Source organism: Rutidosis leptorrhynchoides, chromosome 4 (genome assembly GCF_046630445.1).
Source record: "Rutidosis leptorrhynchoides isolate AG116_Rl617_1_P2 chromosome 4, CSIRO_AGI_Rlap_v1, whole genome shotgun sequence".
Taxonomy (NCBI): domain Eukaryota; kingdom Viridiplantae; phylum Streptophyta; class Magnoliopsida; order Asterales; family Asteraceae; genus Rutidosis; species Rutidosis leptorrhynchoides.
In genome coordinates this window covers 489,253,656-489,276,339 of record NC_092336.1, presented here as the reverse complement: position 1 = coordinate 489,276,339, position 22,684 = coordinate 489,253,656, and the positions used below count along the sequence as shown (strand labels likewise).

At 33.3% G+C, this 22,684-nt stretch overlaps 4 protein-coding genes across 4 annotated transcripts; 2 read left to right on the top strand and 2 right to left on the bottom strand.

Moving 5' to 3' along the window:
- The first annotated feature begins 2,090 nt into the window (after positions 1-2,090).
- Positions 2,091-5,516, top strand: LOC139839515 (probable serine/threonine-protein kinase PBL11). The gene is made up of 6 exons (XM_071829596.1): positions 2,091-2,461; positions 2,947-3,266; positions 3,493-3,628; positions 3,746-3,888; positions 3,973-4,096; positions 4,888-5,516. The coding sequence occupies exons 1-6, from the start codon at positions 2,410-2,412 to the stop codon at positions 5,316-5,318; spliced, it is 1,206 nt and encodes a 401-aa protein (XP_071685697.1). The 5' UTR covers positions 2,091-2,409; the 3' UTR covers positions 5,319-5,516.
- A 2,817-nt stretch (positions 5,517-8,333) lies between these two features.
- LOC139844654 (ubiquitin-ribosomal protein eS31 fusion protein) lies at positions 8,334-9,014 on the bottom strand. The gene has a single exon (XM_071834884.1). The coding sequence runs from the start codon at positions 8,956-8,958 to the stop codon at positions 8,497-8,499; it is 462 nt and encodes a 153-aa protein (XP_071690985.1). The 5' UTR covers positions 8,959-9,014; the 3' UTR covers positions 8,334-8,496.
- Positions 9,015-11,686: 2,672 nt separating this feature from the next.
- On the top strand, positions 11,687-15,329 carry LOC139844653 (pantothenate kinase 1). Its single transcript, XM_071834883.1, has 10 exons — positions 11,687-11,977; positions 12,232-12,441; positions 12,538-12,584; positions 12,936-13,052; positions 13,259-13,378; positions 13,672-13,766; positions 13,856-13,949; positions 14,285-14,416; positions 14,811-14,923; positions 15,035-15,329. The coding sequence occupies exons 1-10, from the start codon at positions 11,893-11,895 to the stop codon at positions 15,228-15,230; spliced, it is 1,209 nt and encodes a 402-aa protein (XP_071690984.1). The 5' UTR covers positions 11,687-11,892; the 3' UTR covers positions 15,231-15,329.
- Positions 15,330-18,007: 2,678 nt separating this feature from the next.
- LOC139844652 (cysteine-rich receptor-like protein kinase 2) lies at positions 18,008-21,937 on the bottom strand. The gene is made up of 8 exons (XM_071834882.1): positions 21,910-21,937; positions 20,520-21,382; positions 20,315-20,428; positions 20,071-20,210; positions 19,759-19,969; positions 19,291-19,525; positions 18,913-19,063; positions 18,008-18,783 (listed from the first exon to the last, which is right to left on the bottom strand). The coding sequence occupies exons 2-8, from the start codon at positions 21,265-21,267 to the stop codon at positions 18,448-18,450; spliced, it is 1,935 nt and encodes a 644-aa protein (XP_071690983.1). The 5' UTR covers positions 21,268-21,382; positions 21,910-21,937; the 3' UTR covers positions 18,008-18,447.
- Between the last annotated feature and the right edge of the window lie 747 nt (positions 21,938-22,684).

Below are 22,684 nucleotides of genomic sequence, written 5' to 3'. Positions count from 1 at the left end.
TCTTGTAGAAGCTTATCTTTATTTTTAATATATATTTAATTTAATTAGTACTCCATTAGTTAAGTTAATGACATCATCAAATGCTTTCAAATTTTTTCTTTTTGATTTATTTTTATGAAAAGAAATAGTATTTTTATGACATCATTTAAATAGCAATTTAATAGCAATTTAATAGAATCTATAGATAGATTAAATCCTATATACAAAATCACACTCAAATTTTAGTCGTTCTAGTTATTATTATTATTATTATTATTATTATTATTATAATAACTATTTCAAGGTAACTCAACTGGTTAGGGTTCTGACATCTTTAAAAGAGTTATAAATAGTTAAAAAGTAATCTAATGAATGCGTGTCTGCATATAATAGAGTATGTGGTCGGATTACTAGCCCTTTCAGGTAATCCGAACATGAGAAAACCTTGTAACTTTATTATTACTATATATAAATATAAATAAATATTAATAGTAATAAAAATAATAATATATATTAGTTTATTTTATGGTTAAAAATTATTATTTCTTTTCATCACTTATCAATGGTGACACCTAATTTGGTTTTGGCGGCTAAGTTTTATAAACTTGAAGAGATATGTATCATTTGAGTAATTAAGAATAAAATATAGCGAAAATGTGAACACAACAAATTAAACGACAAAGTTTAAAATTAGAACGACTAAAACCTGAGAGTAGTTAGTGGAAGAACTATTATGTAACTAGAAGAAATATCAGGCCCAAGTCAAAGCCCAATAAGGATCAAAAGTATAGTCCAATAGATCAAACTGACACGTGACACATCTGGATTCCACGAAGCCAATATACGAGCCAAACTTTGACTTGTAGTCAACCTTGTTTGCCAATAGAAACTAGAAAGGCAAATCTGCTACAGAATAATTGTTCCCGATACCCAAGACTCGTTTCAAATACAATTTCTAAGTACTTATTATTAAATCTTTATAATGTATAATTTATAATTTATATTTATAATTTTATTATAATATATTATAATATAATATAATATAATATAATATGATATAATATATAAAAATAAAAATAAAAATAAAAAATAAACAATTAACAATTTAATCACGCAGCATACGAAATTTACAAACTTTCCTCGAAACCTGTTATTTTTCTTCTTTTGTCTCTACATAATACGTAGTCGAAAACTAATTAATTGCAATCTATTTTCTACGGAGTAAGTATCATTTATCATGCGTGATTAAAACAAAATATCACCAAACACGAGGTATACTTATAATATATTCAAACTTCAATCACCGAACTAGTTCATTTTTTTGTTAATATTGTCACAAAAGATTAGTATGACCTAGAAAAGTCAACATCATAATTCTCATCTAATTTCTCGGATGATCTTATTTGAACAACCTATGATTTCTTGTCAAACAAAATACTCCATATACCATAGCAACAATATATTCTTTTCTTCTTTTTTGTGAATGATTAAATTTCAAAAATGTGGTAGTAATATCGTTTGTTTGTTTATGATCGAGAGACAACAACAATAACAACAAAAACTAATACAACATGAGTGGTGTATGAAGAGGTGAGATGTAGACAATTATTCCACTATACCGGAATAATAAAACAAGTCATTTCTCAACTCAGAGTGAAAACACTCTCAAAAATAGAGAAAGTCATCTCTCTCTATTCGACGGATAAAGAGACTGGTTCCGAGTGAATCTCCGGCCCATGAGTAGGAAATTTTTTAAAAAAAAAATAGTAAAATAAAATTACGCCATGAAAATGGTATAATCAAATTTTTATGGGTTTATAATCCTGCCTGGAATTCAATTCAAGCTCTAAACGATAGTCAAGACGCCAATAAATCGACGATTGTAGTTAACTCAAATAAATCGACGCTTAAATAATGTTTATGATCGAGAGAGACTTCTTTTAACCATCACAAGTGTCCAGCTAGGTACTACATAAAGTTTCAAATTAACATGGTATTATTTGCACTATTATCTTAAGTTGAAGGACTATTATGTACAATTATAGATCTCAATTGGTACTTGCTACTTCAGTTTTAGAAGTAAGTTGAAGCTAGACGCCAGAAACCACGTCAACAAAATGTCACTAAAGTCTCGAAAAAAGGGATTTTTCTTTAAACAAAGGAAGCATCTCATCTGCCTCCATAAACCAACCAACAATCAATTCCAAATTCCCCTTTTTTCTTTTATTTATCTCCCATGAATAATTCCAATTCAATCAAACAATACTATAAATTAAAAGTACTTTGTGGTTGCTATTAAAGATCTGATTTGAATTTGCATGAATTACTGTTGTTGTTAGCCCAACAACTATAATTAGGGCTTTGTTCAAGATATGATTTTAAGCTGTAATAAGTGTTGTTGGTGATCTTGGGATCTATAGATTTATATAAATGGGAATTTGTTGGAGTATACAGATTAAAGCTGAGAGTGCCTTCTCTAATTGTATATTTTTCTTTACCTTTTTACTGTAATTAATATTAATATTTTATTTTATTTTATTGTTAATTGATTGATTGATGGATTTTATGGCCTTATTTACTGCCGTCTTTATCTTAATTAACCTAGTTAAAAGGATAAAGTTGGCAACTTCACCTTAAACTTTGTTTAAAATGGTAAATTGTTATTAGGATTAGATTATGGTATCTTTATATATATTCTGTATATTTTCCATGACTTTGGGTATGTTTGGATTGTGCTTTATGAGATGATTATTGTTATTTTCATAATTACTACTGTATCTGATAATGATTTGATTAAATTGATTGATTAATTGCATTATAGGTGATAGATATTTTCATTTCTCACTACCCACTTTTGTGTATCATGTTATTTGATGTAACTGTAGGATATTAATTTGGAATAGTTTATAAGTTATTGATATTTTATTTTATTTTGTTAAAATTTGATGATGTGTTTAATGTTTATAGGTTATGACTCAAAAACTGGAGACAGAAATGGAAATAGTAACTCGAGTAGCAAGGTTTCAAATGGTTCACAAACACAAACGCCTCGTAGTGAAGGTGAAATATTGCAATCTTCCAACTTAAAGAGCTTTACATTCAACGAGCTTAAAAACGCAACAAGAAACTTTCGACCTGATAGCGTGCTAGGCGAAGGTGGTTTCGGTTCTGTATTTAAAGGGTGGGTTGATGAGCAATCGTTTGCAGCTTCGAAACCAGGAACTGGTATCGTTATTGCTGTCAAGAGGCTCAATCAAGAAGGATTTCAGGGACACAAGGAGTGGCTGGTTAGTGTCTTTTTTTATTTTTTATTATTATTATTTGCTAATTTTAATTTGCATGTGTCCAACAACCTAAACATGAATTTGAGTAGTACTTTCAAGTCTCAACCTTTTAATTGTTTGACTCAAAGCCTTTGTATTTACAATTCAATATCTTTGAAAATGTTATTTACTGATTTTTTTAAGTCAACAAAATTGGGCTTTGCAATGAATTTATCGTTTGGTTGTGCAGGCAGAAATCAACTATCTTGGGCAGTTACGTCATCCGAATCTTGTGAAATTGATTGGTTATTGTTTAGAAGACGATCATAGGCTCTTGGCTTACGAGTTTATGCCAAAGGGTAGCATGGAGAATCATTTATTCAGGAGTAAGTTTACAATCATTTATTATTTATTAATATAAAATGTGGTTTTTCTGATCATAATTAAGCACTAATCATTTATATTATACAAATATAATTTGACATTTTTTTATTAAAAAACAGGAGGTTCTTACTTCCAGCCATTATCTTGGCGTCTGCGCGTGAAAGTTGCTCTTGGGGCCGCAAAGGGTCTTGCGTTTCTTCATAATGCTGAAACAATGGTCATATACCGCGACTTTAAGACTTCAAATATTTTACTTGATTCGGTATGATTTATTGTTTTTGTCTAATGAAATGAGGTTATGAATTTCTGTATCACTAGTATTCTAACATTTGAATACTGTCAACAGAACTTCAACGCAAAATTATCCGACTTCGGTTTGGCGAGGGATGGCCCCACCGGAGACAAAAGCCATGTCTCTACGAGGGTTATGGGAACATATGGTTATGCAGCTCCTGAATATCTTTCCACAGGTATATATATGCTTTGACTAAACCAATGATAATAAAATAGCAATACTGAGTGCCAAAAGATTAGGGGCGTTATGGAAATTAAAATTCTTTCTAGTTGGTTATTCGGTAATTTTTTATGATCATTGGGAAAAGAAAAGGAAAAAAATGAAGTAAAATCAATTTAAATGCCATTCACATCTCATGGGTACTTTTCTAATAAGTACATGTATACTTGCGGGCCACATTGTCGTACTTGTGTCTTTGACATGTTTACTTTATGCACATGGTGTATATTTGACATGTTTCTCATAGGAGGTTGATCTGTGTAAAAACAAGGTAGATGGTTTTCCCTGGGAAGGGCGAGTAATCCGACCCCATACTCTGATATACGCGACCCAAACATGGTTGTTTCCAACCCATCCCTGGCCAACACTAAATATTCGCCCTAGACACTATGAGCTCTTGCAAGGAACTTAGGGCCCCAACCACTTGGCTATCATCTTGTGATGGTTTGATCTGGGATGTGTTGGTCATGTTTAATTTAAAACGAGGCATATCAGCTAAGTTAGCCGAAAGGTAAAGTAGTGAAATGGGTCAAAACTGCTCAAACGGGTCAACACTTAAAAGTTACCGAAGTCTAGTTTTAATGCATACAAGTCTTGAATCAAGATTTAGAAGATTAGTTTTGTGATTTAGAAATATGTTCAGGGGTCACACCAACCTCCCCTGTTTTGACCACTCTAAAAGCCAACTCATATCAACCACATTTAATTTTAACTGATTTTTAACAAATTTCACATTGTCTTGTGAAGGTCATTTAACTGCCAAAAGTGACGTATACAGCTTTGGAGTGGTTCTGCTAGAAATCTTATCAGGTAAAAAAGCAATAGACAAAAACCGGCCACCTGGAGAACACAACCTAGTCGAATGGGCCAAACCTTGTCTATCCAACAAACGAAGAATCTTCCGGGTCCTGGACCCACGACTCGAGGGTCAATATTCACTTGGCCGAGCACTCAAATTAGCAAACCTTGCACTTCAATGTTTATGCATGGAACCCAAGTTGAGACCGAGTATGGATGAGGTCGTGACCACTTTAGAAGAGCTTCAAGACAATCAAAAACGTGAACGTCGGGAACCAAATACAAACACGACGTCGAGTAATAAAGCGAGGTCCTGTAGACAAGAAATAGGCCAAGGGATGGTTTCTTATCCTAGACCTTCTGCTTCCCTTCGTGCTTAATTAAGCGAATTATATTTGTTTTTTTTGTTCTCAAGTGCGTCCGTTTGGGTTTTACTTGGTGTACAGCTCTTTTTTTCGTGTTGTTTTGCAAAGTCGGTTTGTTGTAGTTTGTTCGATGTCAAAGAGTATGTTGTCAAGACATGTACTTGAAAGCTTGAATGATTTTGGTGGGTATGATAAAATTTTATGTTCTGAATGCATCCAAGCGGACCGAGCTCCTAAGGAGTAGCCTTGTGGATAATTTTGTTAACTAAAGAATGTAGATCCAAACAGAAAAGAGAAATGTGTCACAAGAAGCTAAAGAAAGGCGTCAACTAAAAACCCTAGATCTATACACAAGCCGACGCCACCGTTGCTCTCTTTTCCGGCCACCGGCTATTACGCCGGTGGTCCGGCTTGTCTTCTCCTCTGTTCGCCTTCTTTTTTGTTTTTTCTTCATTCGTCATTTCGTGTTCGCCAGAGCTCTGCCTCCGTTTGGGTGCTTCGATTTAGCCCCAACTTTCCTTCTACGCATTTGCTTGACTTATTGTCTCCTCCTCGCGTCGTTGTCCTTCTCGGTTAAATCTTACTTTCAACGCTGCTGGCTGCTGCTTTTTATCAACCTCCGTTTGTGCTTGTTTCCAACTTGGTCGTGATTTTTTTACTTTGATGGGTTTTACTTGGTTTCCAGCGGAGATGTCATACGCTATTGGTTTGAGGTAAGTTCGTGGCTTAGTTTTGTAGTTTAGGCTCGTGGGTGTGGATTTCGTGGTTGTAATTTCTGTGATTGTGGATCGTGTCAGTTCGTGGTTGTCGTTTCGTGATTGTTGATGACCGATCCAATGAGCAAATTAGGGGAAAACAATGGCCAAAACATGTATGACACAAGTGAATGTACATTCGGAGGGGGGTATAGCCAACCACCAATTGCTGATATGAAGCATATACATTCCAGCTCGCATTAACTCACAAATACGACGATATCCACATATTTTATACAACTCACATGATTTATTTCCAATTAAAAAAAGTTGGTGGTTTAGTTTCGTGGTTTAGGTTCGTGGTTGTGGGTTTCGTGATTGTGGATTTCGTGATTGCGGGTTGTGTTAGTTTCTTGGTTGTTGGTTAGTTGTTGTCGATTCGTGGTTGGAACAGGTTTTGTTTGTAGGTTCGTGGTGAAGGTTCTTATGGTTGCAAGTGATTCGAGGTCCCCTTCTGATGGTTCAAGTGGGTGCATACGGTTTGGTTTGAATTGTGATTGGGAGTATCTGTTTCTTCATGTGGTGGTCATTCCATTAACCATATTGACATATTATATTATCACCTCTCGAATTGATTGTGTGATCGGATTTTTTGGTTAGATTTGTGGGTTTCGTGGTGTGGTTTTTGTGTCGTATCCAATATGCTCTGTTTTTATGCTTTCATTCGAGTGCTTGCCTTGAAGTGGTCATGTGATATGTTTTGGTTATTGAGGTGGCTTCCTTTGATGATTGATCTTCCATATGTTGTATCTATCTTATGTTTCGAGAGTAAGAGTTCTAGAATCATTGTTGTACATTTTTAAGTGATCTACTCATGTTTAGATTTGTGTGTTAGAGTTAATTCAAGTTGAAGTCATTGCTGTGTAGGAGGTTTTATTAATATAATTATTGCCTTTCAAAAAAAAAAAAAAAAAAAATAATGTGTCGATCATTCCTTGATCAATACTAAACCCGTGAGTATGAATCATGATATATGGATATGTTCAAAGTTTACAAGTTCATGCATTGTGTGTTGTACAAAGGTCTCATGCACCTGGTTAGCTAATTGGTGGAGGTTCAATGTTTACCTGGTTACATGTTTTATACCAAGGTCTCAATGACCTGGTTAGCTAATTGGTCAAGCACGACGATCACTAATGGAAGGGCTAACCAGTAACCACCATAAGCAATTAATGTGTTCGAAGGTGCAGTTAGTAGATTCAGTGGTTCAAGAAGTTTCAACTGAAAAATTGAGTTGTAACTTGGAAATATTCCGCTGTACTTCCAAAGTGATGCCAATCAGTTTGTACTGATTTTGCGACTTAAACCAACTCATGCAAGTTCAGAGACACAATATAAGCATTACCTTTGAAATGCCTGGACTGAAAATCGAATTTGAATACCAAAACACGGTCATGGTTTGATTTGATTTGATATTTGTGTTTACAACTCCAAAATTATAATGTTTGACTTGTTTATGTTTAAAAGTCAATCATAAAAGCGCAATTTTACAACTTGAATATCACAATACACAAGCAACAAAAACAAGCACATGAAACTTTACTTCACGTCCAAATTATGAAACTCTACGCAAATGTAGCTATCACCAGAGGAAAGAATCGTTTTCTTTATTTGTTTTCTAGATCAAGCATGTAATGAATATCCAAAAACAATTGGGTTGAGGTTGAATGATTGGAAACTATTGTAATATCAATAGGCCATTTGGAGATATACTAACATCCTTGTAAGATAAACAAGGCCAAACAAATACCCATACGGTTTCAGAAATTCATTAAAGAGACCTACTAAATAATATTATAATACCCATATCTCGTGGACAAATCATCCAATTTGAGCTTAACTATGACCACAAACATAATGCTAGCATAGCATGATCCAAACAAGATAAACCAGATGAAACTTATGACCTATTCACTACCCTGATCCCCAAAAATAAACCAAACAACAAAGCAAATCAGATATTAAGCTACTAAACCACAATCTTAGCACATACACAAATACTCTAACCTACAACAATTACAAACTCTAACCAAACATTACTTCACTATCGTCCAAACTGATCAGCTAGAAATATCAAGTCGATAAACCTAAAAGGCTAAAACAAATCCAAATAAGTAAACAACACAGAACAGAAAACGCATACAAATTGCTATCTCGAAATTTTCAGATTTCCCAAATCGAAGACATAATTTCAGCATCCAAGTTTTACACAAATAATACCACATAGCAAATAATCACACACATATACATACACTTGTATACAGACATTTAAAGATAAACCAAGCATCAACACAATATTAATATGCTAAAAGCAGTGTAGATTATCAAATCAAAAGCAACATCATCGAAATCCAAGGTTTAAAGTCGAAAACAACGACAAAATCCACAATTTAAAAAACTTAAAATTAAAACATAGCTAAAATCATTAAACCTCAACTTCAAGCCTTCTGGTAGACATAAGTGAGCCCACATTTGCCACAGTAGTGCCTGTCAAAATGATTAGCCATGAAAGTCCCTGCACCGCACTCAGCATTAGGGCACTCCTTCCTCAGCCTCTGCACCTTCCCCGAATCATCAACCTTGTAAAACTGCAAAACACTTAGCTTCACCTTCTTATGCTTGTGCTTGATCTTCTTCGGCTTTGTGTACGTCTTCTTCTTTCGCTTCTTCGCACCGCCACGTAGACGAAGCACCAAGTGGAGAGTTGACTCCTTTTGGATGTTGTAGTCGGCTAGGGTTCTGCCGTCTTCGAGCTGTTTTCCGGCGAAGATGAGACGCTGCTGGTCCGGTGGGATGCCTTCCTTATCCTGAATCTTAGCCTTCACATTATCGATTGTGTCGGATGATTCGACCTCTAAGGTGATTGTTTTACCCGTTAGGGTTTTCACGAAGATCTGCATTTTGAGGCCGATTTGGGGAAATGGTTGGGTGGAGGTTAGGGTTTGTGAATGAGATGTATTTATATGGTTAGGGTTACAGTACTGTGTGTATTTTTCCTCGGTTCGGGCTGTATTCGATTGTGATGTAAGGTTTGGATTGGAAATAACTGGACTTTCTTATTTGGGCTTCCTTAAACCATCATGTCTTTAAAAATGGGCCTCTTTAAACCATTATGTTTTTGAGAATGGGATACAAAAAACAATTTATTTTAATAACTAATCTATACAAAACAACAACCAACTCATATATATTATCTTCGAAGTTAAGTAAAGGTGATTATCGAAACGACATAATGATGTAACATCATTATGTCGTTTCGATAATCGTAAACAGGGGCGGATTATTGGACGGGTGGAGGGGGTCTTTGGCCCTTCCAAAATCCTAAGCTAGAAGTGTATATTGTTTATGAGTTTTGGAATTAAAATTTAAAATTTAAGCTTGATTTTAATGGTGATCTGAAAATTGGTGATGAAAAAATAACTAAGGGAGGTGAAGAGGATACAATGTACAGCACATCATGTGCTTTTATTTGTTTGTTAACACAAGTCCTTAAGTTTGTATAGATTTTCAATTTTAAATCTACAGATTTTGAAATATTAATAGTACTATCCATTCTAAAATAAATAAATAACTAACTAAAATATAAAATTAATAATTAATAATTAATAATTAAGAATAATAATTCAACCTTAAAAAATAACATGCAGTACTCCGTAGTAAAATAGTTTTAAACTTATAGATTATTTGATTCCACAAATTATAATTACACAAAAATTAGAAATATGTTTACTTATATTATATTTATTAATAGAAGACTACCTATATATTGGTACAAAAACGTTAAAATATTCAAAATACTCTTCGACAAACTATATTTTATGTTTTAATTTTTGGCCCCTTCATAAAATTGGTTCAAGATCTGCCACTGTGTACATGGCGTATTCGGCCTAAGAAAAAGAAGAAAAAAAAATGTTGTAAGTATTATTATTATATAAGAGAGTAAAACTAAGTTTAAGTGACAAATACTTTAGAATAACATTGTTTTAATTTTCTTATAAGTTATAAAATAGACTTTGAAAGTAGCTTATTGTATAATGTATAACAACCCAAGCATATTATGTCGTTTTGGGTTTAATATTTTCTGAGTGCTTTTCGTTTTTGAGCATAATTTGTCGAGTGCTTTTCGTTTTTGAGCATAATTTGTCATTCCACATAATAGTGTGGCACTATCTTTTCACGTGTGACTTTATCGATATGCATGTTAATACGTGCTTTTTCCTTTTTTATTTCCTTTCAAATTTAGTCTTAAACAAGAGTTTAATTTCCTGATTTTCAATTGTTTAGTCCTGCTTCATTTGGTCCGATGCTCCATCTCCTTTGTTTCATTTTGCAGGTTTCCTCTTCATCTTTTTTCATATTTGTTGTACGTAGATAGTAGCTCAGTTTGAAGGAAGGATTAGGGTTACATTTATTTGATTTAACCATCCTTTCGTTCTTCCACCCATTATGTACGACTCGTGTCATAAACTAGGGTTCGACGACATTATTCTCATCTTTATCTACGGCCAGATTTTGTGATGAAATTGAAGTTTAAAGTGAAAATTAGGGTTTTGGGCGTTTTCCTCTTCCGGTTTCATTGATGGTAGGTGCTTGATACATGTCTAAATTTTTTAAGAGTAATGAGGAGGTAGTTATCCTTACTCCATCCGTCTAAAAAAATGTTCAACTTACTATTTTGGTTTGTACCAAAAATACCGTCTCTTACTTAATTTGTCAATAAAAATCACTTAATTTTTACGTCCTTTTTATAATTAGAAATGTAACATTAAATGTATAAACTAATCTACTAGTATTTTTTTCGAAAAACAAGATTATATTAACCAACGAAAAAAATGGAGTGACACAAAGTCACTCCTTACATGAGTCCTTAGACTATTACAAAGGCGGGGAAATAATGAAACAATATATATATATATATATATATATATATATATATATATCGAATTGCTAGTAATATGGTATGCTATAACTCTCTTGGATCAGAAGTTAATATCCATACTAATTGACAAGAACTTGTTGTAGAGAAGGCAATCGGATCCAATCACCATTATGGTGTGGCTGCGCATGATTCAGGATTTGAGAGCCATGTCAACCATTCAATCTTCCTCTTTTTTGTCCTTAGCGAGATCCACTTGGAGAATTTTAATTGAATTTCAATTAAAGCAGTCGGATTTTAATCTACTACAACACAACAACAACAGACCTAATCACACACATGTAAGGTATAGAGGAGGTAAGACGTAGACAATCATTCCTTTATTCTAGAATAAAGAAATGTTATTTCTCCACCCCGAGTAAAATTTTAATCTACTGGTATTTACTTTTTATAATAATTCTCATTAGTATGATACAATTATTCAAACATGTCAAGATTTTAAAAAAAAAATCCTAAATCCTAAAAAAATAAAATTGAGAGAGAATAAAAAAGAAAGAGTGAATGAAAATTTAAAATTAACCAAAAATAATAAAATAATACTCGTACTCCGTAAGTCATTTTGCAACTTATTTCTATTTTGCAAGTACAGCATTACCGGGTAGTCAGTCATATTCAAACAAGGAAATAAAAAGTCAAAATTGGGGTGTGTTCAAACAACACCAGCGATTGATTTAAACAATTCAATAAAATCATCGTCTGATCTACCTCTAAACAACATCCTCTATGTTTCTCTCTCATCATCCATTTGTCGTTAACTGTATTATAACAATTTAATATTAATTCAATTCATTCATCACCATATATCATGATTAAACTCATGATCAATTAGTCCACCTAATTTCCCCAAACCCCAAATTTCTACCACTGTGTGTTTGTGTTTGTGTGTGTGTTTTGGGCGATGGAAGGCGATACAATTCACAAAGGTATCACATTCGTTAATTCACCAGTTGATGAAATTTCACATTTAGCTCTTGACATCGGAGGTAATAATTTTCATTATCATTAATTCTGTTAATTTTCGTTCATTTGGAATAATATTGTTAGATCGTTTTGTTATTCAATTGTGTTCCTTTTCAATTCAAAAACGTTATTGTATTTAATTTTCCGTACAAAGAGCTACCGAGTTGAATTTAAGAGAATTATTTAGGAAAATTTGTATCTAATTATACATGTTGCAAACTTGCAATCAATCAATTGTTGTTTATAATATACTCTTCCTAAATGTTGATTTTGCCAGGTACTCTTATCAAATTGGTGTATTTTTCTGCTAGCAGAGAGCAAATTGTAGATAAAACACAGACGAATTCGTCGAGAGATAGCAATGGGGTATCTAATGGCAGTAAAGATAGACGTCTTATTAATGGAAAACTCTATTTTATAAAATTTGAAACAAGCAAGATTAATGAGTGTTTGGATTTTATTTCATCAAAGCAGCTTCATTATAGAGGTAGCAATGTAGCTTTGTGTTGGTAAAAATAGTAATACTTGTAGCATGTTTATGATATACGGAGTAATAGTCTAATTTAGAGCATGTTGTCTTTAGGTGTTCAGCATTGTGGGTTCCCAATCAGCGACAAGAATATTATTAAGGTGACAACTCTTTATAGAACAATTAATAAATTTTAAAAATTTTCATATAAGAAGCACCTGGATAGGTTCATACATTCAAATATTCCATGCACTTTATATGAAAGAAACAATGCTTTTACTTCCACACACACCATAAATTTTGTAAACAGGAATATATTCTGGAAATACAAGCCACTTAAATGTCAATGTTGCATTACAGTATTTTACCTTTAAAATGATATGTGCAAAATTCAAGGTCGATCCCTCACTACATGAAAGGCTTAACATGTCTGGCACGTTTTAATGGCTAAATATATGTATGTGATTTGATGTCATGCAACCTATTAGCTGATATTTCCTATCACTGTGAAGGCGACAGGTGGCGGGGCATTTAAATTTGCAGATCTTTTTAAAGAAAAGCTCGGTATTAGTCTTGACAAGGTTGATGAAATGAGCAGCCTTGTATCTGGAGCAAATTTTCTCTTAAAGGTGGGATTCTTACACTAAGTGAAACCTATGACATCATCATCGTTGTTTTTCCTTCTATATATCATATTATTCATTTTAGTTTTCGTTGAGTACACTTGCGAAAGTTGACCCGTGTTGCTTACTTCAATGGATGACTTTAATTCCCTTGATTTTACTGTTTCTCTGGTAAGAAAGCTAGTTAGTGATTTAATCTTCCTTCTGAATAGGCAGTGCCATCTGAAGCTTTCACATACGTGAATGGTCAAAGGAATTATGCACAGATTGATAATAATGATCTATATCCGTATCTCCTTGTTAATATCGGATCTGGCGTAAGCATGATAAAGGTAATTTTTCGTTATAACGTTCTCTATTTTGTTGACCGCCTTTTTTTTTTTTAATGTTGCGGTCAATGCTCAACTTCATAAAAAGATACTGTATTTTTTGTATGTTATTTTGCTTTTCTTGTATTAGCTGAAGTTACAACTTTGAAATCATATATATGTGTGAACTAGCGGGTTGCAGAGGTGAAAAGTTCAACGAATCAATGAAATAATTTTTAATTCCATCTTTCTTTCCCCTCTTCTTTTTTTTTTTTAAAAAAAAAAAGAAAATTGTTGAAAGTTTTATTATTTAATAGGTTGACGGAGATGGCAAGTTTGAACGAGTTAGTGGAACAAGTGTAGGTGGAGGCACATTTTGGGGTTTAGGGAAGCTTTTAACAAAGTGTAAGAGGTTAGTGCCGAATATTGCATTTGAATCTGAATTCGAATAATGTCACAAAGATCCAACCCTTTTTACTAATATTATTAATTTTGATTCAGTTTTGATGATTTACTGGAGATGAGTCATCAGGGAAACAATAGAGTTATCGATATGCTTGTTGGAGATATATACGGTGGAATGGATTACCTTAAGGTACCTGGAATAATTATTTGCTATGTCTAGTTCTACGTATAGCTTTCTTATGAAACTAAGTTAAAAATATATCATTTTTCCTTTTTATGTGTTTGTTACTAGAAACATGATATCACAGTTATGTTTAAATTTGAAATAAACCCGGTCTGTTTCATAAAATAAGATTTAAAAATAAATGATGATGCCGTAAATAATGTTTATGCATGCTCTGTTGGCAGAATCATTCAAGGCAATGATGGTTTCTGGAGTCCAATTTTTTATTTTATTTTATGTTATGTAATACTCTGTATGTTGTTTTTAGCATATAATTTTTTTTTTTTTTAAATTGTGAACAGATTGGCCTTACGTCAACAGCAATTGCATCTAGCTTTGGCAAGGCAGTATCGGAAGACAAAGAGCTCGAAGAGTACCAGCCTGAAGATGTTGCAAGGTCCCTCTTAAGGATGATCTCAAACAACATAGGCCAGGTGACTATTGATGATCGATATTTCTTATTTATATTATTATATGTTTAATTTTCTTAAATTGGACGGTTCGGATAATGGGTCAAATGTGCCAGGGTGATCTGGTCCAATAATGATTATGAAACTTATTATCAGAATAAATGTTTTAACTTTTAATAAAATGATCCAAAAGGTTATAAATTGAGTAGACTTTGGATGACTATTAAACCACTTGACTTGCTTGACCAATTTCTCGTTTAGTTAAACCTTTTAACCCAAATTACTGATCTATGTAAGAGTAACTCTGTATCTTACTGTGCTAAAGGACGTCTCTTTTTGCTAAATTCCAACTAGTATTGGAGTCAGAGTGCAGGTTCATGTTGATAATCACTTTTAATATCTTGTACTATCTTTTCAGATTGCATACTTAAATGCACTTCGATTTGGTCTCAAGAAAATATTCTTTGGGGGATTTTTCATACGTGGTCATGCTTATACAATGGATACAATATCTGTGGCGGTTGATTTCTGGTAATTACAGGACATTTATAATTTCTCTATAAATAAACTGCAAACGACAAAAGAATTTTAATTTTAGGTGTTTTTGTCATATAAGCTTATATTTACATGTCGTCTTTTCAGGTCAAAAGGTGAAGCAAAAGCTATGTTTTTGAGGCATGAAGGATTCCTTGGGGCTTTGGGAGCGTTTATGAACTATCAGCTTGTTGAAGAGTTCCCTAAAAGTGTGCGTCTTATGGGAGAAAAAAATTGCGACCCGCATGTTGAAGATTTAAATGACAACGGAACTATCGAGTGTTGTGTACAGGCGACCAGTTGAAAACTGTGATTTTTTACAGTAAAAGATGAAAGCAAGAACACACAATTCATGTTTAAAATAGATTTAAGCTACATGGTTCCCGTTTTTAGGCCATTTAATTTGTGGGTTATGATTGTGGTAGCAGTCCTGATTTTTAAATCTGAAACGTGTCTAGAATGTATAGTGTGACGAAGAAAATTTATGTGTTACTTTATACGAGGTATGTTGGTTGATTAGGCCTGTTTCGATCAACTTAAGTTGATGGCATACTTGTGCATTTATAAATTTAAATTTATCATCAAAAATTGATGCGTTTATCAAAATTAGACATTTGTTTGTTCAATTGTAGTGTGTTATAGATAGTTGTAGTTTGTTACTACTCTTTATGCTGGTTACGTTAGTTCAATTGTGATGCATTTGAAAATGTAGACCAGTGGATCAGACTTGCATAGTCCGCGTATCAATTGTAACTTATACGATTCTTGGATTACCTTAATTCAAAATTTGGCTATGCCAAATTGTTCAAAAAGAGAGTGTGACTAGAGGGTGCGCGTAATACGTAATTCATCCTGTACCATGTCTCGTGCTCAGAGGACTTGATTACCCGAGGTTCATAGGAGGATTTTCTCGTTTACTCAAAAAATGTATCTTTTTTTAGCGGATTAATGCAGAATGCTCATGTAACTCATGACGTCATGTTCTATTAAGATGCTAGCAAAGTTTAAGCAACTAGTCAACAATTCTTTCAATCCATCTATTTTATATACATACACGCACTTGTCAACATTATTTTCTTTCAAAAGCATTAGATTTCAAGGGTGAGAAATTTGAAAATTTATTCATCAAGTATTTGCGAACTTAACTAAACTCTAATTAGAATTCAAGGTTGGGAAATTTGAAAATTTATTCATCAAGTATTTACAAGAAAAAATTTCATTCCTCGTCCCTGAACTTTACATCAATTTTGACTCCCTGTCATTTTTCTTTTTTTTGTGCATCCCTCGTCCTTAATGTATCGAAAATCTACATCCCTCGTCCTCCCGTCTAGTTTCTGTCAATTTCAACCGTTTGTTCAGTCATGTGCAAAGCATGTGAGGATAATTTAGTCTTTTTATTTTATTTCTTTTCTTATTATTTAAATTTTCTTTTCACCCTCGTCCTTATCATCTTCCATCTTCAATCTTCATCATTTCCAAATTAAAAACCTTAATTTTATACTTTTATAAAATCAACAAATCAAATTATAAATTTGTTATCCAATATCCATTTTGTTTAGTTTATCCAAAATCCAATATCCAGTATATCATCATCACTTTCTTCACTCTTCATTTATCGTTATCACAGCCATACTTATAAGTTTAACTTCTTGTATCCTTGCAAGATGTCATTCATCGAATAATAATCTAATTAAATCGCAGATATCACGATTTCCATGAATAAAAACCTTCTCCATTTAAACTTCTTTCCTTATTCCATAAAATACATATTTTAATTCTTCCACTATTTCAAAACCACTCTTCCTAATTGACCATTCTCTTACCCCCAAATCCGGTTTATTTCTTAATAATTTAGCAAACTATCAGAAACACATTTCTCCGATTCATATTTATTTTCTTTATATCAATATTTGAGCTTTTACCTAAATCCCCTATTGGGTTTCCATATAAACCAGAAACCCACCTAAAAGTTTGTAGCTTTACATAAAATTTTCAACCTGAAGATGAGCCCTTACCATGATTCACAAGTAATTGAACTCACCGGAAAAATCTTGATTTACAATCGTCACGTTGTCCGCAATCGTCATCTTTATATTCTTGGTGCATATTTACGCCAAATGGTTCTGGTGTCGCCGAGAAGAAGACATGGTCGGCCCAACACTTATATAATTTGATTTGTTTGATTTTATGAAAGTATAAAATTAGGGTTTTTAATTTGGGGATGGGGATGGGGATGGGGATGAGGATGAGAAGATAAGTTAAATAATAAAGAAAAGAAATAAAATAAAAAGACAAAATTACCCTTACATGCTTTGCACGTGACTGAACAAACGGTTGAAATTGACAGAATCTAGACGGGAGGACGAGGGATGTAGAATTGTGATACATTAGGGGCGAGGAATGCACACAAAAAAAAAAGAAAAAGAATATGGAGTCAAATTTGATGTAAAATTCAGGAACGATGAATGAAATTTTGTCTATTTACAAACTTAACTAAATTCTAATGGATCAAACTTTATCAAGATCATACTAACCTAACAAATAATCTATGAGGAATTGGTCAAAATGACCCCATTTTTTAATGTGTTTAACTAAATTCTTAAGGACATGTTGTTGCGCAGATTTGGAGGCCGTATTAGTTCCCTGAAACCGAGTACAATCAGTACATGAAATATATAAATAAGTACTCCGGCATCTAATTACGTTCAACTGGATGCTAATTCTTTTGGTAAAGAACAAAATGAATGAATATGTAGGAGGGTGATAAGATGACGTTAGCGGAAACAACAGGATTAGATTCAAAGCAAATCAACAACGGCTTTATAAATCAAAGGAAGCGGCACTGGATACCAGCGGAGACATTGCAGACTGCAGTTAGCAGTTATGGGTCATCTTGCTTTTTATCAAGATTGAAATAAATCTTATAGTTTGCATTCATGCATGTAGATTCTTAACTAAACAAACTGTATTTAAAAACTGTAACAGTTCAATCATTATGATCCATTATTGATATCTGTTATTCCGGCTTCTCAACATTTCTAACCTGGCCACAATAATTTTTTTTATAAAAATATACTACTATGATGTACCTCTTTCATGCATTGCAACTAGCACCCCTTACATATTAAAGGGACAGACTGTCTCAGATTTACAAGTTTTTTAGGCAAGACAAACTGCCCAGTGGGTTACAGCGGCGGAAACAAAAACAAATTACTAAGAAACCGATTGGGTCTAATTAGGACACCAATTCTATGTCTGTATACATGTATGGAACAGTATATATTTACAATGATCAAAACTTTTACACAAATTTATAAACTGATCTCCTTTTATACAAATGTATGGAAAGTTAAAGCTTTGTTCTTTGTACACTCACGTGTTTTTCTAACACCAAAGTTACCTTCTGCCAACTACTCACACACTCTAAACTTTCACTTGAATTTTATAAAAATGGTGGATGGGATATCACTACATGATAGTTTAATCGATGGGGAAACCTTTAACTTTGAAGTTTGAGTGTGTTACCTTGGGAAAAATTGACTATGGGAAACAGTAGCAACAGAGTTGAAATCTTTGTCGTCATGGTAACGTTGTATTTTGTCCTCCAATTCATCGATTTCATTTCCGTCAATAAACGGAGGATTAGAGGGTGCGGGTAAGGGCTCATCATCTTTTACAAGCATTTTTAGTGCCATTGATATCGACGGTCTTAAAGATGGAACTTCTTGGGTACATAGGAGTCCTACGTGTACCACTTTTATGGCCTCCTTTTTGAAATTATGTTTAGGGTATGTGTGCAACATTATGTTTGGATCAAGAATTTCTTCAACTGTACCTTGTTTGAAATGCCTCCACGCCTGTATTGAAAACAAAACAACCATGAGAATGTTAAGAATATACACTTCTTTTGTGTATAACTTCAAAATTATATAAAAAGTAAATTAATTTGGTGAAAGTATAAGTTTTTTAGGAGGTTGTACACTTACAATTGCAACTAAGCTGTCCGAGTATTCTGAGTTTTTGCTTCTGTTGTTTTGTATTCCGGTAACTATCTCCAGTAACAGCACACCGTAACTGTAGATGTCCGCCTTTTCAGTTAATTGGCCAAGAGCTAAATACTCTGGAGCCATATATCCACTGGTAGAATCAAACGGGTAAATCACATCAGCTTTTTTTTTTTTATCTAACTTTGATGGGTATTGATTTTTAATTGTGTACTGATTAGTATATAATCTGTTTGCTTGCTCTGTTTGGGCTATTTTTGTGCACATTTGTCAAATAATGTGAATCAAGCACACATTAATTCTTTCTACAAAACAAAAGAGGATCACAAGGTAGAATAAAGTTTCCAAATGTGTACTTACAGAGTCCCTGCAATAGCGGTGCTGATGTGGCTCATATTTTCTTGAAAAGATCTAGCCAAACCAAAATCAGCAATCTTAGCACGAAGCCTTAAGTCTAACAAGATATTTGCAGCTTTAATATCTCTGTGAATGATTCGCGTCTTGTTGTTTTCATGAAGGTACACAAGACCTTCAGTTGTGCCAATTATAATCTCAAATCTCTTTTCCCAGTTCAGCTCCTTACCTTTTATTGCATCTGCATTAAAAATCAATTCCATCAACTTCATGAATTTGACATTCTTGATCAGAAGATACAGTTTAAAAGGAGGTTACAATTTCAACTTTTGTACTTATTAATGGATTGATTCCATTGTGTTCAACCACCTTACCTGACCCACCCATCTTGCTAAATCTAGTCTGATGAATAAATCTAGTTAACTTGTTTACATCGATCAAATTAAAATGTATATCTGAAATTGTTGTGTATACCAAAGATGAAACGATCAAGGCTCATGTTCGGTAGATACTCATATACAAGAAAACTTTCTGGCCCTGAACAACTGCACCCTAACAGCCTAACAAGATTCTTATGTTCAACGCTACTAATCATGTTAACTTCGTTATAGAAATCTGCTGCTCTAAATTTGTTGTTGAAGAAAAGCCTCTTCACAGCAATCTCTCTTCCATCTGGAAGAACACCCTGTAAAATTTCCAGATACATCAGTAACCTTAAAAAAACAGTAAGTTTATGTTCCAAAAAGGTTTTTTTTAATAAATATATCATGTGTACTAAAGTACTACCTTGTAAACGGTCCCAAATCCTCCTTCCCCGAGCTTATTAGAATCGTCCCAAGAGCCCGTGGCTTTCTCGATAGTGGAGTATTTGAAGTTCAAGCTACTATCAGTAAGAATTTTCGCCAGTTTCTTAGCATCATATGAACCTGAACATAAAAATTAGTTCAAATTTCAATTTCAGCATATGCTTCATTTCTAGTTATCATCCCTTTAATTGTGAAGGATTTAAGATTGTTTTCTTGGTATATACCTGTTCGTTTCTGTTGTATCCATCTTCTTCTCCATACATATAAACCAATCAATAATGCAACTACAAGAATCACCATGGAACTAACTACAGCTGAAACTATAGCTATCATCTTCCCTGAAAAAACAATCAATAAATATTATCACGCATGATATTATACAGTAATTATATTACACTAATTATCGATTTGTGAAAAACTCATTACTACCTTTGTTTTTGCGTCTGACTGGTATGGCATTGAGAAAGTCGGTATCGGAATACCTCATGAAACATCCAGTCATCAACGCACGTCCCTCAGACGAAGGCAAACATTGAACTATCGATTCAGAAGCTTTATCCAAACAAGTCCTACAAGAACTTGCATTCAACGTCTTCCAACAATTCGCCAACACGTACACCGACTCATTTACGCGCCGAGACACCATCGCTTCTCTTGCAAAATAGTCACCACTTATCAACGCACCACTCACAGCGTTTTCCACAGCCTTTTTAACTGAATCTTGAAACACGCTACTCGTAATTGAACTATTCCCGCATATATGAGTATCACCTGGTCCAACATACTCCTCATAAAAACTATAGTTCTGAAATCGCATAAAGCAACCATCTTGATAAAGAGTAGCACCAGTATACGGAAAGCAACCGGAAACAACATAATGTGCTGAGTCATAGCATAAGATACAGTCGGTTGTAGTTAAATCACCATAACATTGAACAAGTCCATAATTGGCATCAGGTGCAGTGCCTGTTTTTGCTGTTGCAAAATGCGAAGACCGTATATCACTGCCAATCTTTTCCGTTGTTTGAATAAAGTTCGAGCTGAAATCTGTTTGATTGTTTTCCGTCTCGTTATTACATAACAATTTGACTATTTGGTTTCTGGGATCCCCTTTTGATCTACCAACCATAAGTAAAACTGTGATAACATTTAGAAGAACAAATGTTAATCCCTTCATCCTCACTTATGTAAATCAAGCTCGTTCCAATAACTTGAATTACAAAAGTATCATGTTCGGATCATTTGCAGGCTAAATTCGGTCTTCCAACAGTGACCTTTTTCTGGTTGTTAGGCTGTTCAAAAAGCAATTGTGTATAGGGTAAATTCTTTGAGTATAAGTTAAGTTAATGATATCGAAACACCCTTTCCAACTGCCCGCGTAACTTTCGCAATTCACACATACTGAATTATCAAACTTTTCAATAATTGATAGATTAAAATTAAATTAAATTAAATTAGATTTTGCTCTTCAACAATTTCACCTCAAATTATTCATTAATAAATTAAATAACTACCATATAAAAAGTTAAAGTAAAACAGTAATTGTACAGCATTTAATTAATTAACCTAATGAAGCAATATCTATATATATTACTGTATTATCAGATATGAGATGATACAAAATGGAATTAAAATAAAAAGTGAAATAGAAAATAATAGCAAATATGATCTCGATATCAAAATTAGCTAACCGATTATGCATATTGAGCTTCAATTAAAATTTTATGATTCACGTCAATCAAACGTATTAGTAGAGCAAAATTAAATTAATGCAATATCAAATGGAATTCAAGTAAACAATTAGGATTCGAAAACATACCGTTAGTAGCAGGAATTAGAGGAATTAGTTGAATTAGGAGAGAAAATAGACTGTTAGTTAGGTATGAATTTGAACTAATTTTGAATATGGAAAAATGCGGAAATTTTGATTAAATTAGGAATATAATAAGTGGAAGCAGGGCTGAAGGTGCAGGCAGGTTGTTGACGCTGACGATATTGACCCTTGTGGGACCCTCTACGCACATTTTTTAAATATAAAATAACGACTTTTTATTATATTATTTTGTAAGGTGATCCTCACACACCACTTTTTAATCTATGTATACTTTTGTCTCATAAATTTACAGTTATATCCCTGGATTAATCTAGGGAGTCGAACTTATATTATTATTGTAAGTATAATTAAGGGTATAATAGGTAATTAGGTGTACATGGATTAAAAAGTGGTGTGTGAGAATCATCTCTCTATTATTTTTTAAATAAGGATTTATTTTAATCCGTATTATTTTATAAATATCGCCACCACATAGACATTATTGTAATACGGAGTTGTAATATACTGAGTGAGTTGTAATCATGTGAATTCAACAATCTCTTTGAAATCTAAATAATCAATCAGAATGCGATATGTGTTGCGACAATCACATGTGATTGAAAAAAAATTCAAAAAATATTTTATTTTCTAAAAAATATTTTTTTCAATCACATGTGATTGAATTTGACATGCAGAATCACATGTGATTGAGTTTTACAATCACATGTGATTAGGGATGAGCACGGTACGGAACCGGTACCGAACCGTACCAGAACCGAAA

Coding starts and splice junctions, on each gene's coding strand:
- LOC139839515 (XM_071829596.1), top strand. CDS start 2,410: ATGGGAATTTGTTGGAGTATACAGATTAAAGCTGAGAGTGCCTTCTCT. Junction 2,462..2,946: donor TGAGAGTGCCTTCTCTAATT/GTATATTTTTCT, acceptor TAATGTTTATAG/GTTATGACTCAAAAACTGGA. Junction 3,267..3,492: donor AGGGACACAAGGAGTGGCTG/GTTAGTGTCTTT, acceptor TTGGTTGTGCAG/GCAGAAATCAACTATCTTGG.
- LOC139844654 (XM_071834884.1), bottom strand. CDS start 8,958: ATGCAGATCTTCGTGAAAACCCTAACGGGTAAAACAATCACCTTAGAG.
- LOC139844653 (XM_071834883.1), top strand. CDS start 11,893: ATGGAAGGCGATACAATTCACAAAGGTATCACATTCGTTAATTCACCA. Junction 11,978..12,231: donor TTTAGCTCTTGACATCGGAG/GTAATAATTTTC, acceptor TGATTTTGCCAG/GTACTCTTATCAAATTGGTG. Junction 12,585..12,935: donor GCGACAAGAATATTATTAAG/GTGACAACTCTT, acceptor ATCACTGTGAAG/GCGACAGGTGGCGGGGCATT.
- LOC139844652 (XM_071834882.1), bottom strand. CDS start 21,267: ATGAAGGGATTAACATTTGTTCTTCTAAATGTTATCACAGTTTTACTT. Junction 20,429..20,519: donor AGTCAGACGCAAAAACAAAG/GTAGTAATGAGT, acceptor TTGTTTTTTCAG/GGAAGATGATAGCTATAGTT. Junction 20,211..20,314: donor GATACAACAGAAACGAACAG/GTATATACCAAG, acceptor TTTTATGTTCAG/GTTCATATGATGCTAAGAAA.